General features: G+C 44.7%; 2 protein-coding genes across 3 annotated transcripts; one reads left to right on the top strand and one right to left on the bottom strand.

Moving 5' to 3' along the window:
- Positions 1-94: 94 nt before the first annotated feature.
- Positions 95-973, top strand: EMC5 (ER membrane protein complex subunit 5). The gene has a single exon (XM_077638704.1). It carries the CDS (start codon positions 245-247, stop codon positions 554-556), a length of 312 nt encoding a protein of 103 aa, XP_077494830.1. The 5' UTR covers positions 95-244; the 3' UTR covers positions 557-973.
- A 746-nt stretch (positions 974-1,719) lies between these two features.
- On the bottom strand, positions 1,720-16,478 carry LOC144104488 (mitochondrial carrier homolog 2-like). Of its 2 annotated transcripts, none has more exons than XR_013308550.1 (12): positions 16,276-16,478; positions 14,256-14,340; positions 13,559-13,665; positions 12,525-12,669; positions 11,143-11,194; positions 8,778-8,837; positions 7,658-7,751; positions 7,219-7,251; positions 5,937-6,004; positions 3,134-3,940; positions 2,285-3,025; positions 1,720-1,929 (listed from the first exon to the last, which is right to left on the bottom strand). XR_013308550.1 is itself a non-coding variant. In XM_077637539.1 (12 exons), the coding sequence occupies exons 1-11, from the start codon at positions 16,438-16,440 to the stop codon at positions 2,328-2,330; spliced, it is 1,002 nt and encodes a 333-aa protein (XP_077493665.1). In that variant the 5' UTR covers positions 16,441-16,477; the 3' UTR covers positions 1,720-1,929; positions 2,285-2,327. The 2 variants fall into 2 exon arrangements, 1 of the variants encoding a protein (XP_077493665.1); XM_077637539.1 differs by having other exon boundaries at positions 2,285-2,444; positions 3,865-3,940; positions 16,276-16,477.
- Between the last annotated feature and the right edge of the window lie 132 nt (positions 16,479-16,610).

Here is a 16,610-nt window from a genome sequence, read left to right as displayed (position 1 = left end):
TAATTCCCGCGCAACAAGCGTGATTTTTAGTGTAAAAATAAAAAATATGATACGCTTTTCCAATTTGGCAACTAAAAAATTGAGGATATCACCAAGCGGAGCTAGCGGGTTAAAATGGCGTCAATGTGATTTCCGCTTCTCGTGGGACAGGTGTCGGAACAGATGAACGACGACGAGTGTAACTTGTTTTAACTATTCTCCTCGCATTCCGTGTTTGCAGCCAGCCACTGCTTAAAAAACTACCATGCCTTCGAAGGCGCCCAAGTTCATGGTGACCCTGGGCGTCGTGGGACTGATCCACGCCGCCATTTCGGCTGCGCAGCACCGCTCATACCTTCGTCTGACCGAGCAGGACTTCACGGTGTTGCCGCTGGACATCATTTTCCAGAGCGTCCTATGCCTGCTGATTACCATGTACGGCGTCATATGCGTCGCCGGCGACTTCAAGGAGGTGCGCGCAACAGTCGAACTCGAGAGCAAGACCTTCGAGACATTCGGGAACCGGCCCTCGTTTTACACATTCTGCCACCGCGGCCGAGCTTTGGCCAGAGGTTAACAAAAAGAAAAGTTGTTTCGCGGCGTCGTTTTGAGACGTTGATCGCACTCCCGACATCACGTTGGTGAACTCCGAGAGCCTCTTTCGTCTCGGCCCCTCTTTCCGAGTACTTTCAACAACGGCAAGGCATCGCAAACAGGCTTTGGCTTTCATCACTAGCGCTGTACGACAGCTTCATCATACTGCAATGCCAAGAGGCGTCTACGTGGAGCTAGTTAAATTGTTAGCGCCTCTACGTTGCTGCGTGAATGGCGGTTTTGGGTTCGTGGAACAAGTTTCATAAACGTGTGTATGAAGCTGGTCCTGGCTTGCAAGTTTGCCGTGTGTGTATGTTTCTGTTGCTGAGAGTTGGGTACGGGTGCTCTTTCACGATGGGACGTTCTACCGGTTGCACATTAAAGCTGTTCAGTGCACTTGTTTTTGTTGTACGCTAACATTAGGTATTGCATGCGTCCGATTAGCATAGCTTGCGATACGAACACGAGTGCAAAGAACTCAAATTAGAGGGAGCAGTCAGTTTGCAGAGTAACAATCCTCCTTTTGCGGCACCCAGGTTGAAAATGTCGCATGACATCATCCATCCAGAGATACTGGAACAGAGGAAAATGTGGTTTTCCAAAAACTCTTGCCTGTGGAGTAATTAGTGCGTTCCTTTTCATATTTGAGATACCCGTATGTGCAGGTGTGGGCAAAATATTATGGAGCGTGCTTCGGCAGTTGAAATTTTCTCATGCATTCTGTAGAGTGGATATAATGGTTTCTTGTGTTCACAAGTGAGCACACATGTGGCATGAGCCAACGTACGTAAAAAGATCTAATTTTTGTAGGCAAGGCATGACAAGAGTTTGATTGCTGAAGCGTGCTTATTATTACTGTGGCCAGGACTGTACGTCTGCATTCTAAAGTTAACCACGAACAGCACAGTGGAAATATTAGGACTGGTCCTAGTTGCCTCTAAGGTGCACAACATAGCGTACTGCAATTTGCACGTTTGAAATCCCTTAAGAATGCTGCCGAGGCAATTAAGCTTGATCTTGCCCACTTTTCTTTGCTGGCACAATGTCAAAGGCCAAACCAAGTCATCGGCATGAAATTTCCAACATATCGATATTACCTCCCCGCCTTGAGGCACATTCTTCAGAATTGGAAAAAGAAAAAGCAAATCGGTGAACAGACGCTTCTTTTAATTGGTAACAGAACAAGTTGGTGATGAGGTCCTCCGTGCCGAGACTAATATGGCGACAGGAATGAACGCTTTCGTAAACGTTGTCACGGAGGTACTCTTCCGTGACAGAGCACCACGTATTGCAGAACAAGCCTAACTGGTCGATAAACCACATTTTAGCCTCCCCTGTCAAACTCCTTGGGGCAACCTGGAAATAATAAAAAAGGCAAGTCAACATGGCTCTGTAATGACCTGCTACACAGAAAACCTTGACCATGATTAAGGCAGCCATAGCTATCGCTAACTGTTGTAACTGCACGGCAAAATGAACTGTGGTACTGCAACCTGTGCAACATCAATTAGTAATAGTTTTTACAGGTAGCCTCAACCATGGCTAGATCCGGCTACCCATTGTCATGCTTAACCATAGTCGCCTGCGGGTGTAACCTTGGTATATAAGGATATCAACATCAATATAATTCCTTGTAAGAATAGACCACTACAAGCAGTGTACACTTATACTGGTCTTGTGTGATATACTGGAGTTGGAAGGGATGTTATACCTGTGGTAACAGTTAACGGGAACTGCCTCTTCTAGTTCAGTTGTCAGTGGGTCGCCTGTAAGTTGACTGCGCCCACTAGTCGTGGCACTCCACTTTCATCGATAATGTATGGCCCTTGGTAGTACCTCCAGATGACTGACGAACCTCGCTTCAGCTGGTTCTGCACGATATCAGACAGAAGAAAACAACTTGCTGTCAACACGACCAAGCACCAAGTTTCGCTGCAAAAAAGGCATTGGCCTGACTGGTCACCAGGAACCAGGAATAGGCAAACACGCCTTGCGCCACCTGGTGTACAGCAAAGAAACCTAATAGGTAGCTCAACGCCACCTGGTGATGCACAAAGAAACTTTCCAAGATGGATGCTAGGGTGAGCTCGTAATACAGTCGTGTGCAATATGAGAGGGAACAAATTATGAGCATTCAATGATTGGTTACTCTGCAATGACTTGTGACAAGCACAGTTGTTTGTATTGATTAGCTACCTAGTTTTTCTCTTGGTATATATTATCCAAAAATCATCCTCAACTTTTAGTGCACAAATAAGCAGAAAATTCACACTTTCGTACAATATGTTTGCTCCTTCTCATAGTGCGTACAACTTCTAGATGATGGTGGACACAGTGCAAAGGACAGCATGGGGTACACAGCACAGCACTCGTGTCCGGTTGTCCATCTCCTGTACATCATCTTTTGCACTGCTTCTGTATCGTCGCTGATTATATATCAGAGCAAGAAGTACTTTGATTTGGGCTAGTTGGTTCATATCTTGAAAGAAGTTAGGACGGCGCCTCTTTGTCTTTGTCGTTTTAGCGCCGTCCTAACTTCTTTCAAGATATATCAGAGCACCTACAGGAGTCCAAGGGAGTGGCGTATCACCACAGGACGGGAGTCACTGCAACTAATTGTGACTCTGAATGCGAACTAATCAATACAGATATGTAGAACCCCGATCACACGTATCTCGCAGGGCTGCTAAAAGTATATGTAGCATCCAAAGCACAAATTCCATATGCAGAAGCATAGGAAAAGCGTCCATGCAGATCTGTTTACGGTTAACTGGATCCATTCACAGCCGGATATATTACCGCACACTGCTTGCATGCATACTACGCAACTGGCAATTGCGGCATTGGCAATGTATAGGTGGCACCTAGTGCTAAAGGGTGCAGTCCAGGCCCGAGCATTTGTATCATCTGTGGTAGCGTGGGAGAGTGCCCAGACACACAAAATTATACACATTATGCACAATGCACTCTTAATTCAATAGGTACTCCATGCCTGCACAGCACATTTTGCAGCACTGCACTTGTAAACAATTTTTTTCCAAAACCACGTCACTAAGCAAAAATGAACTTGTTCAGGAGAGCAAGCTGCCTGGCTAGTTGGTGATGCATGTTGTAAACTATAGGAAGCGCAAAATACCGGACGACGGACAGAGTAAGGGACACAAAAAACAGGTTCACGAGGTAACAGAGCACTGATTGTCTACCACAGTTAAAACAGAGGGGTAGGCATGAATGAGGACCACAATGCAGTTCCCTCAAGAAACCAGCAAAGTGGGTGAACAGCCACCATACCAGTCTGTTCAGGTGCTGCCAACATTCACTCCAGCTGGGGTAGACGGGCATGTTCGGAGGCCTGCCTGCTTCCAGGCTGGAAAAGTTATGCAAGATTAGACAATATCCAATAAGATTACATTAAACTGAAACAAATATGATAACAGATAACATGGGGACAGCCATCCTGTGATGCAACAATCATGGCACCAAGATTTTAACACTATCACAGCCCACTGCGACAGGATTGTGGATGCATAGACTATCTTTACTTCTGGTCGGCAGGCACAAAAAATATCTGAGAAATGCTGGACTGTCCTTGGTCCACTTGGGCTCACATATAGGTTAAACAAAAATGTGTGTAACGCACTTTTGCTGTTTGGCAAAGCAGCAAGAGCATCTCAAATAGTGTGAACGACAAATTTCTTATCAGCGAAAAATCCATCTAGCAACCGATCTGTGCTGTCATAAAAATGAGATCTGGAAGCCCAAGACACATGCACCTGCTGCTGAGAGATGCATCCAAAGGTCCTCTTATGGCAATACAGTATGCTTCACCAGCACATATAAAATAATGTAAAAGCCAGATTTATTGGGTACACAAGGGGGCTTCTGATAGAACATCTGAAGCTAGTAATCAAACATGTCATTCCAGCTTGCGAACCCTCAAAACTTAGTGTCAGCATATTATTCCAAAATATCAGAACAAAAAAAAAACAAGAGAAAGTAAATAAATAGAACACTGAAATGCTTATAGCCAAAAATTATAGCTTCCAAAGATATTCATCATCATCACTTATTGATCCCTTAAGGACCCTTCACAGGGCGGGGGGGGGGGGGGGGGGGGGGGGGGGGGGGGGGGGGGCGACGTATGTAGGACAATACAAGAACAAAGCCAAAGAGGTTGAAAAAAAACGAGCAAATCTAGTAAAACATGTATATAAACATACAATGAGGGCAATTAGGACAACGAATACAATCAGTAACATCAAATGAGAACACAATTAAAACAGTTACAAAAAAAATCAATCGAGTAGAGAAGGGGATTTACAAACGAGTTGCTCAAGCACCTCAAACTATAAGCGAGAAAAGAAATATAGACAAATTTAATGTTCAAAGACAGACAGTAACCGGTCCTCGAATTTGACAGGGTCACTTTCCATGACAGTAGAATCTGGCAATTCATTCCATTCCTGTATTGCGATTGGTAGAAATGACTTATTAAAAGCAGATGTTGATCCATGCAGGCGCTGTATACTTAAGCTATTGAAAAACTGCCCGAAAAAAAAAAAAAAAACTCTACAGTTGAAAGAGTTTATGACCTACCAGCAGAGCCCTTTCTTTCTCAATGCCTCCTTCAACACCACAAGTCTAAGGGGTAACCTAAGCTACAGATAAAAGCTTCCTCTAATTTTTTCTATGCCAGCTGCACCACTCGCTTTGCAATGGGAGCCCTTGGTATGCCTCAGTTCATCTAGTTGCCGCTTCAATTCACCGAAATTCTGCCGTAGGGCGTCAACAAGACAGTGTTCTCTCTCACAACTGTGCAGCAGGCACAAAGGTTAGCCGACAGGGGACAGAGAGAGCATCGATCGGTCAGGTCAGCCATATCTGATTGGCATTGAAAATAAGAGGAGAGACGCTGCTCTACCATATACACAGACTGAAGGCTAGAGCCAGGATGGGGACCATGTATTCACGATGCTGAGGGTCTCCAATATAGAAGCGGACCACACAATGCACGTGGTATCGGAATAAGATAGACCTCTCGACAGCACACAATCCACAGGTACACAAACCAAAACTCACAATATGTAGCAACCAAGAATTGTAACATTCCCATATGCAATCAAATATGATGTAGTAGAGCCGAAGGACCATAAAAGGCACAAGACGATGGAAAAGACAACACAAGGCGATCCACTGTCCTGTGTCTTTTGCAGTTCTTTGGCCCTATTGTGTGTTGCCAACTGGTCTACCGCCACACCCTCCTACATAATATAGTGCTACTAAAATGCCTCCAATGGCAAACATTGCCACAAAGGACCCCCAAGTCTACTCCAACTATATTAAACACAAAGAAGGGCACTTACCTGCATCCAGAAACAGCCATCACTGTACCCACAAGAGAGAACGGGTACGTGACAGAGCTCGACAGGAACTGCAAAGAAAATAAGAAAAAAAGACGTTCACAGAAATGTTCTTAACACTTTGAGGCTAGGATGAAGGCAGAGGGCGACAAAAAGTTCCATGACGAAAAGGACCGTTCAACTTAGATGTGATAGTTAAAAAAAATTTGGTTCCAGAGTGCAAATTCAGCGTTTCCTTTTGCATGGTTGTACCTGGGCTTTCATAAGTAACAAGTAACCCTTTGTAACACTTCCAGAGTTTAAAGAAATAGTTACTACAAACCACCCATACCTTGTTTTAAACTGAACCTCTCAGACGCCACGATTTGTACCATCAGTGTCAAAGAAAGTGTAAACAGCAAAAAAAAAAGAAAACACAAGATCTTTGTGGAAGAATGGTGGACGCCAGCACATTTGATCTTCACTTCGATGGTGCGATGGTCACTTCGTGGAAATGTGAACAGGCCCTGCTCCAGTTGCTAATATTTTAGCACTTTCGAGTTACCATTTCAGCCACCCCAACCTCATTTCATTTGACTCTGATGGTACATGCCCACAAAAGAACCATAACTTTGAAAAATATTTTTTAATATGGTCGTAAGAACCATAAGTTTGAAATATTTCTCCACAAAGATCATCAGCCCACCTTTGCATTCATAACGCATCAAGATCACATATTGAAGAGTGAATAAACTCTGAATTTCTGTCGACTTTGGTTGACCGAAAGAATGCTTTTCAAGGCCATTGAGATCAAGGTGCCAAGCCCCTTACGCTTATGTCAGTTTCATGAATGAAAACTTAGTATCATACACACAATGGACAGCATGCACAGTGCCAGCTCAATTGACCCTAATTCTGAACAAAATGCGTCTTGTTTTCGAAACTTCTTCCTGGACGTATCGGAAGCTTCCAAGAGGCTCCTTCTCACAGTGGATGGATGCCAACTGTCAGCTGTCGTCACGCTCGCCAGTAAAGGGCCTCAGCTGGCCTTCAATCGGTCCACCAGTCGCATTAAGGTGCTGTGGCTCACGCGAGATGAAACTACACCCAGATCATGTAGTACTTCCAGTAAGAAACAACCATAGGAAATAAATAAAAATGACAAAGAACAGGGCAGCAAGCTTATTTTCCAGCAATGGCAGAGTCCTCAACTGCCAAGATTTAGACAGCACACGCTAGCATGATCTTCAGCAAATTATCGAATACCGCAAGTTATCAAAGGGGAAAAAAAAAAGTGAATTCTTACCATTGTCAATGCACTAACGTAGCTTTGCAATGTCTGGAAACAAGAATAGATTGAAGCATGAGGAATGCACCAAGCACATTTATCCGCAGATGACCGATCACTTGTAAAATCACACAAAAAACCACCGATCTACACACAAATGGTTTCTCAAGGGTTGATTTCTCATTTCAGTTTATATGTAAACAATTCTATTCCAGTTCATGCACATTCACTATACTATTTGAGACAGAGTTTAACTGGGTGAGCACATACACAGTAGAGCCATTCACACATTTCTGCACAGATCAAATGCCTTCAATGTTTCCAGAATTAAAATTATTGGTTCACTCATTAATCTACACAGTGCCAATTTCAAAATACTGATGGCAGAATTGTCAACAGATGGAATTCCACCATGAATATGTGTGGATTTCCCAAAAGTAATAAACGTGATAAACACCTTGTCCTGAACGATGTAGGCATTGATGACAAAGGATATCGTATTGGCAAACCATATCGTCAGCACCTCACCAATCAATCTAGGCACGAGACCACTGGAACAAGAAAGACAGGAGTGGGAAACAGGGGAGAGAATAAAACTCTACAAATGTCAGCATGCAGCTGAAAGCCATGAGGACTGCCAATACACTGCTAACGAAATTAACCATAATAGCATATTTGCCCGCATAATGAACCCACTTCTTTTCCAGGAATGTGCCCATCAATTTGGGGGGAGGGTTCGTTACGCAGGGTAAGAAAAGCTTTGATTTTTTGTTTGCAAAAGTCAGAACTCGTATTATATATGCACGGCCGCCCTTTCATCATCTACAAAAAAAAGTGGTGTTGACAAGTTGTGCCTCTGCGTCACACTGTTTCGTGTCACTGGTGTTTAGGATCGTCCACTTCAAAAGGTGTCATCTGTATCACTGCATGATCCAATAATTTTGTGGTAGTCAACGGCACCGGCCGATTGCGGTGAGGTAAAGTGAACATGCTGAATGCCACACCTGAAGGGCAGATGTGCATTATTTACGGATGGTTAAAAATAAAGCTTTAGCTCATAACTTTAATAAATGGAGTAGTAATGTAAGCAATCCAAACAAACATCGTGGAGCACAGGTCACAGCCTTGAGAATCAGTTAACTTTCGGAGATATACTAGACATAAAAGTACTGGCCACAAGACATCAGAAATGGTCATGTTACTGCTCGCTCAACTCTGGCAATGTACGGGCAGCAGTTCAGTTCAGGACTTTCCCATGACCAATTTACACAACCAGAAGCATAAATGATCTGCATAAAGTTTGTCGAGCATGGATCAACATACATGAAGCAGGTCAGAAAAAAAAAAAAACTCTTACAGAAGCTCAACACGGGATTAGTGCCGTCCTAGTGTAGGCCATAAAAAAGGAGTCATAACTTAGCAGAACAGAACTGCGCCTCTGCGAAAAGCTCCTATCTGTAATCTGTACTGGTCCTGGCTTCTCTAAGGCCGGTCCCTGGCTCACAATCACCTGTCAGGCATAACATCAACTACTGTCCATATAATCTCTTACGTTCTGTAAAAGAAAGCTGCCACACCTGAAGAGACCTAGGACGCCTTCTTCCCTGTATATTTCAACAACGGAGGTGAAAATTCCCCTGCAAGAAAGGAAACGCATACAAGCATTTTAAAACCAAAGCACTTACATCACCATATTCATGATTAAAACAACTTTCACTTCACAACTTACCAGATGTTATAAGGAACGAACCTGATGCAGCACACTGCTCAGACACTTTGTTGCTGCTTCCAACGGCGGAATAAATTTTCTTGGACCAAGAATGTGTAAAAGAAGTTCGACACTTGGCCCTTCCATTTGCACGGCGTTAAGGCCTTTCCTCAACCATCTGTGAATTCTGGCTGACAAATACATTGCCTGATTTCCAGTTTCTATTATCCAGAAAAGTGAATCCATGTGTGTGTGTGTCCCTCTAACTTGTGGACAAATCGCTCTGAACTATGAACATTTGCAGTTCCTAAAAGACATAATCCACCAGCCCACTTTTGGTCGTATCTGGAAGAATGTGATTCCAGCTTTTCACAACCTTCAGTTGGTAATCATGAGGTAGCATTCAAAGCAAAAAATAATATACAGTCAAAACTCGATTTAACGAAACCCGATTTAACGAAAATCTCGATTTAACGAAGGTATCCTAATTCCCCCTCAGACGCCCATAGGGTTCAATGCTTTGACTAACCCGAAATAACGAAACCGATTCCGTGATCTGTCCTGATTTAACGAACCTTTTTTCGAGAAATAAAGGTGAAAAAGTGTTAATTTTTGGTTTATTTTGTAGACAGCACCCCAAAATTTATTGATTGCGAGTCAGCGGTAACAGCGCGGAGCATCTTCATCTCGTCGCTTTTTTCAAACTGCGCGGCGCAAAACGAGTTTTAATTTTGAGTCGAGCTCACGAGATGGCGCCAGCAGTAAAAAAGTTTCGTGCCACATTTCATAGATGGCGCTGTTGCAGTTCGCGTGTTTTTTTTTTGTGTGTGTTTGTGTGTTGTGCTCTCTGTTCGCTCTTGTGCGGATTTCCCCGTGCCTTTGAACGCACGTCTTTGTCAAGCTCAGCTTGTTAGGCCTCCATCAGTCTAGCCTTGCTATCGTGAACGCGGACGTGGTGTGTGCGAGCAAGCGCGCCGCTAACCCTCCTGACTAGCAGATGGAGCCCTGCAAGAAACGAAAAAGGCTTACCCTGGACGAGAAAGCGGACATAATTCGTGCTGTGACAAGTGGACAGAAGAAATGTGACGTGGCTGCATCACATGGCATTCCAGCGAGTACTCTCTCCACAATATTGAAAGGGAAAGATGACATCCTCCGCGCCACTTCGTCGGGGAATCTCTCGCGCAAAAAAACGCTGAAGACCACTCCTCAAAGCAAAATGGAAGAGGCCCTCTTCGCCTGGTTTATGGATTTGCGGGCGAAGAATAGTATTCCCGTGAGTGGAGACCTGCTCCAACAAAAAGCTCGCTCTTTCGCGTGCTTGCTGGGCGACAACGAGTTCAAGGCAAGTCCCGGCTGGCTGTCGCGCTTCAAAGAACGACACGGCATCGTCGGGAAAGTGCTTAGCGGTGAAGCGAGCAGCGTAAGCATGGCTGTAGTCGGCGACTGGCAGTCTGAAAACGTGCCCGACATTCTGGGAAAATATGCCCCCAGCGACGTCTACAACGCCGACGAGAGCGGTCTATTCTACCAAATTCTACCAACTTTGGCGCCAATTTGTCATTAGCTGTGTGGCTTGCCGTCCCGTCGGCGGTATTTAGGGAAGATTGTTGCGCCGCTAGCCGAACCGTCCTTTGGGTCGGTGCTACCGGCGTGAATTCGTCACGCGCGAGTGCGACGAGAAGTGAAAATGGTACGTGCTAACCGATACGACCGCGATAAGCTGGTACGGTTTATGCGGATGCAAAATGCATTATGTTCAATGGGTGCTCAGTCGGGGACTTGACTTTACTACTTTTAAAACGAAAGTACTGTTTAAGCGGGTACGTTTTAACGAGGTTTTACTGTAATCGAATGTACTGAATTATGTGCCCAAGAAATGCCTCATTCAATTTAACGAAGTTCTCGATTTAACGAAATAATTCACGGCTCCCCTCAACTTCGTTAAATCGAGTTTTAACTGTAAAGGAACAAATCTATGCGAAACATGTCCTACAATGGGGTTTTTCAAAGTGGACCATAGTAAGAGCGAGGAAAACCTGACCTCTTGCATCCTAAGCAAGGCTCATGAATTCGTCATAAAATGCAATGTAACAAAAAGCTATCATTACCTTGGTGTAATCATAAATGAGCCTGCTGTGTAATGTGCATGCGATATGATATGCAGTAGGTCAATTAGTTATGGCCTGCACTTTTACTTGCGAGCATGCAATGTTGGACAAGGTGTCACTCACGTGTATTTCTCCTCTCGTCCTACAAACTGGGCCATGTACCGAAAGCACACCACTGCAAGACAAAATGCGCCATGATTAAGGTACGCACTAAACACTGACATCTCTCTACCAACATCAGAAACACAACAGGATCCTGACATGGCAGGGAAAATGTCTTAATACCCTCGATGGGTACATACAGTACAAACTCTTGTAAGGGCCGCACTTTTTTTTAAAATTTGGGTGTGAATTCTTAAGGTGTTCTTAAAAAGGTAATTCTTAAAAAAAATCTCATAAGCGTATTTTTTTTCTCAATTATCAAGTCCAGAACGGGGGATGCGGCCCATACACGGGTCCAGCCCATACACAAGATTACACGGTAACAGGCGCATGGACTCTGTCCTGGGCGTGTATTCTAACTTGCATCCCTTTGACCAATCAGGCGCGGATGCCTGAAACGGCCTCCCCTGAAACGGCACGACTCACTATGTCATTCCGATCTTTAAATCTCGTCAACCACCCTTCGCTGCACGAGAAAGCTTCGATGCCGAGCTGCAAAGCAAATTCTTCTGCTTGCGCGTGAATGAGTGGCCCGCTGATCGGAATGTTTTCACTGCGGGCTCTCCGCAGCCAAACCACCAGGCACTTCTCCAGACCTTCGTGGTTGGCCACCCGCAGTCGTTTTCTTTGAGGGCCAAAGCGTGACGTCCCGAAAGCCTGCCGCAGCTTATCGTTGTCCTGAAGTATCCTTGTGAGGCTGCTCTTGGGGACAGCGTAGTTCGTCGCAAGTTTTTTGTGAAGCGACCACTCTCGAAGTCGTTGATTATTTCCACCTTCCTTTCTAACATAAGGGCATTGTGAGGTCGCTTCTGCGCTGCCATCGGATGCTGACTTCGCGACGAAATGTCGCAGACGACGCTCAACAGCGGATGTAAGGTTTAAGCCTAGCTGAACACAACTGCAAGCAGACCGTGACAGAAAGCAAGCGATGTGGTTGCAGTGTGCGAGAAAACCGGAAATGCCCAAAGACGGAGATCGGAAAGAGAGGGGGGGAGGGGGGGGGGGGGGGGGGGGGGGGGCAGTGATGCGTACCGCGATGGGGCTGTGCGCTCACGTCAAGTTGCGGTTTCAAGCCTATTTTCGGGTCCGTTTATACGGTGGTCGGAAAATTTTTGTTCCGATTAATGAGATTTTTTTTTACATTGCCTTAGTACAAAACCAACAAACTGCGAGGCGCTTGTTCCATTTAAGCGTTGGTTCCGTTTAACCGACTTCCGTTTATCAGGATTCTACTGTATATCACAGTGGCACTGCAGCTGTCAAGTTTTGTTTTTGCCTGTTGAGTTTTTATCATAAATTACATTTATAATAAAACGACATATCAGCCAGACCCCATGACTCACCATTGAAGGGCTGGGCAACACAGAGTGCTGCACATTTGGCAGTCATTAGCTTGCAAGTGCGCTTGACAAAGTTGATGATGCGCTGCTCCTCAGTTACAGTCTCGTCGTCCTCTTCATCTTCAAAGGTCCGCACCTCAGGTAGCCTCTGCGGAGAAAAAACACTGTAAACACCGTGACCGGTCTTCCACACAACTGCCATGTCCAAATGCTTGTCCCATGCCAATAACTTGGCACGTTCAATACATTTATCACACGCAAGTTTGAGCAATCCCATTTACTAACTTGTATTACAAAAAGAACTCAACAACTCAAACAAATGAGTTTACTAAAACCTGATGCTGGGCCAGTTGGTGTGGGCTGATGTGAAACACATTAGCACAAAAACAATGAAGAAGACTACTTGAGTGCTTCCAGCAACCACAGATACTCGACTCCAATCATCATCTGCAGCAAAGTGACAAGAAAATAATGTACTTGCTCGTGAACAGGATGACAGATATGTCGCTAATACAAGCCATTCCTTTTTTCTTAACGTAAAACGATTCTACAGGCTCACGGGCGGTCTTATCCTAGCTTCTATCCAGAATTTCAATCTCCTACTAAAGTTGAGGCTCACAAAGGCAAACCAGGAAATGCGCAGGCAAATGCCTGACGGCCTGGTCTTTCAGAGAATGGCCATGCTTGACTCTGTCCCCTCAAGTATACATTGGTTTCGTCTCTATTTGCACCAACGTATTTCATAGCAAACAAAAAAAAAGTTCTTACAGCTGCAATGCCTTTGCATTCAAGGAAAATGTAATGCCGTCTTTTCTTCTCTTGTTCTCTACTTCTCATAAAAAGTGCCCCAGAGTAGAATATGTAAAATTTAACCCCCATCATCTGGAAGAGTAAGTCATCCTTCCTTCTGTAAGTTTTTTTGCTGTAGGTGGAGTAAAACAAAACATACAGGATGTTAGTTCACTCAGCTGTGTTCGCTAGCTTGCAGTCAGTTGAAGTAAAGCCCCCAATGCGAATTCAGTGAATGAAATGCTCACCCGGTTCACCTCGGCGAAGACGGCGCCGCTGACCACGTTCGCACACAGCCGGACACTCAGGCCACGGTACAAGCCAGAATAGCCATCCACTTTCTTGATGTGCTTCACTGAACAAAAAAAGAAAAAGGGGGAAACCTCTTTGGTCAAATGTTTAGGGGAATCCGCCAAGGTGGATAAGGGAGTAATTACTCAATGGCATCCACCAAAGCGCAGACATATGGCTACAAAGGATAGCTATACAGCTTTCTCAGAAACTTCTAAGTTGAACAAAAATTCGTCCCGGCCCGGGGTTCGAACCCGGAGCCATCGCTCTACCAACTGAGCTAACCGGGACGGCAAGCTTTTTGAGCATGGGCAAGCTTTTGCCGATGCTCACTTCTACATCACAGCTAAGACGTCGCTAACTCGTGTTTGTTCTCTAACCAACTCTGCTCTTTACCAGTCTCTTAACATTACCCCTATGATTCATCCTTCCATAACCGACTGCGCTGTGATCGATTCAATTCCAAGCCCTTTTATTAGCATCCAAGTTTCTGTCCTCTAGGAGAGAGTAGGCAAGATACGACATTGCATACTTTCCTCTTGACAGATGCTGGCAAGTAGCCATTCTGCCCCATGCAAAATATACTTAAACATAAAGATGTGCAACAAAAATATGTCAGGAACAAGGAGGTGAGCACATGCCGTTGATACTCACTGTACTCAAGAGCTCCCGGCAACTGCAATACTGGCTTGCCAAAGAAGCGCCTCGTCGGCCTGGGCGGCAGCGGTTCATGGCCAATCTGACAACAGATTTTTGACAAACATCACACGACCGCCAGTGCTAACAATGAGTTCCTCTCACTGCCTTAACTGCCACTGCTGTACGCAAATAACGTGAGCAGCTAGCAAGCGCTATAGTGTAGGATGCTAGCCTGTCTGTATCTAGCCTTGCAGACACCGGTGGTAACGCTGTTGATACAAGTAACAATATCAGTAATAATACACCCGACTTAACCATCGCAGGCAAAAAGCAGGTGTTGATCTCGACACCAGCACACATATGCAGTGATAGCAGGATGGAGGGCATGCAGCTAGGGAAAAATCACTAGGCACAAGAATTTAAAGATAGAATTTCAGAGGCTTTGGCACAAGCCACCAACTATGATGCCAGCGGTAACTGCCGCACTGGGTGCTACCACCAAAGATTTTGAGTAGCACTTTACACAAATCAACGTGAACAGAATTAAGATTTGTCAACGACAGAAGACCATGCTACTGGGATCTACGCATATCATACAACAATACTTTCTTTTTCTTCTTTATCTGTCCTTCGAGAGATACAACTGCCTCCGGAGCTGCAGAAAAAGGCAACATCCTTGCCTGACAAAGGCCACAGAACCCAAAGCATGTGTACACTGCAGCAAACAACACAGCAAGTAATGTAATCTTTCAAAATACAATAAATAACACACCATAATACCAAAACACCTCAGAGACCTACCACAAAATCTTTAAACAAATAAAGGAGATAGACATACATAATGAAGTTATTCATTTAAGTAGGGAATAAAATATGTTTCAACAAATTTCTTAAACCTCATGGTTGATTTAGAGGTTTCAAATTTCAGGATACTAGGATTATTACTCAGTAACGTCGCTATTTGAAAGCACAAGGCCTGTTTTCCGCAGCTTGTGCGAATCAATAGTATTGAAATTGTCATGTCTAAGGTTTGTATACACAAAATTTCTTTTGTGGCAACGGTGTGATTAAACTGCAAATTATCAGTCTGTCTGAGATGGAATGCTTCATGTGACAATTTATGCAAAAACAGGTGGTCTACAGGCAGTATGCCAAGGTAATCAAAGAACGGCTTAGTGAGTGCAAAGAAATCAAGGTTACAAACTGACCTTACTGCTCTTTTCTGCAGCCTGAAAATTGACAGGCTGCAAACTTACAAGTCTGAGTTACAAGTGACAGACACGTAACTGCATCTCGGGTTCTGGAGACAAACGCAATACTCAGTGGTTCCAGAATTCGACATCAGATCTGGTTACCGGTAGACAACGCCAACAACAAAATTTATAATTATTAACTATTATTCTTGAAGTTTCAAAGTGAAGTTAATCAGACTCTTGCCCTACTCTAGCCACACGTGATGTTTTTTTTTTTCCTCTCACAGGTGTCAACGCTTTACAAGAACGATGTGGTAGACATTTGGCCAGAATAATAGGTGAAAATCTTAAAGCGACCCATCAAGGAACCGTAATACGTAACTGTCACACACCACTGTATGTCCTTACGTCCTCAAGGACTCGCAACTCTGTACTAGGAGTCGGCCGGACCGAAAGACACAATCTGCTAGCTTTTTTTTTTTTTGTTCCTGCTCAGGGTAAAGATAGATAATCGCGTTGACCAGGAAACAGTCAAGCTATCTGCGCCGTCCGTGAAGATAGAGCGCGAAAGACCGATCCGATTTCTGCACTAGGAACAAGTTATAAAGGCGTGCCCAGCGCAATCGATGTTCACAATATTGCAAATACATAGATATCGCTAGCGTTTCCAGCCAAGATACATCCAAATTCATCCGTCACACGTTCATAGCACCAATCTGCAAAACCCTCTCGAGGAATCATAGCAAGCGGGAGCAGCCACCGACAGCCCGGCGATCTCATCACGTTTTTTTCTTTGCTGCCGGTTGATCGAGGCGCGCAAACCGAGCGACAGAAGTGCTCACCTGGGTGAGGAACTTGACGTACTCGATGGGGTAGAGGATAGCGGTGATCGTTGCCCTCCCCACTACAGCGTACCATAGGTTCTTTGCCGATTCCGGGTCAGGTATCGGCGAAATGAGCGGCGAGGGCGGTCGGGGTCTCTCTTCTGGCGCCGCCATTTTGACCATTCAATGCGCCGGCCGGAGTTGGCTTCATTGCCGACTAGCTTCGGATCGATGCCGCAGAAAATTGGGCCAGAAAATTTCTGTATTTGAGGCGTATAAATTTTTATCACCAAGCGCTGTAGTGCGCAAGCATGTCTACGAGTAGGTAGGTAATAAAGGGATGTAAATAACAT

This window comes from Amblyomma americanum, chromosome 9, assembly GCF_052857255.1.
Source record: "Amblyomma americanum isolate KBUSLIRL-KWMA chromosome 9, ASM5285725v1, whole genome shotgun sequence".
Classification (NCBI taxonomy): domain Eukaryota; kingdom Metazoa; phylum Arthropoda; class Arachnida; order Ixodida; family Ixodidae; genus Amblyomma; species Amblyomma americanum.
The sequence above is the reverse complement of the archived record's forward strand: the minus strand, read 5'-3'. Positions and strand labels throughout refer to the sequence as shown.

Excerpts from the sequence above, each read along its gene's own strand:
- EMC5 (XM_077638704.1), top strand. The coding sequence starts at position 245 with ATGCCTTCGAAGGCGCCCAAGTTCATGGTGACCCTGGGCGTCGTGGGA.
- LOC144104488 (XM_077637539.1), bottom strand. The coding sequence starts at position 16,440 with ATGGTCAAAATGGCGGCGCCAGAAGAGAGACCCCGACCGCCCTCGCCG. Across the intron at positions 13,666-14,255 it reads GCCGGGAGCTCTTGAGTACA|TGAAGCACATCAAGAAAGTG; the intron begins GTGAGTATCAAC and ends TTTTTTGTTCAG. Across the intron at positions 8,838-11,142 it reads GGACGAGAGGAGAAATACAC|GGGAATTTTCACCTCCGTTG; the intron begins GTGAGTGACACC and ends CCTTTCTTGCAG.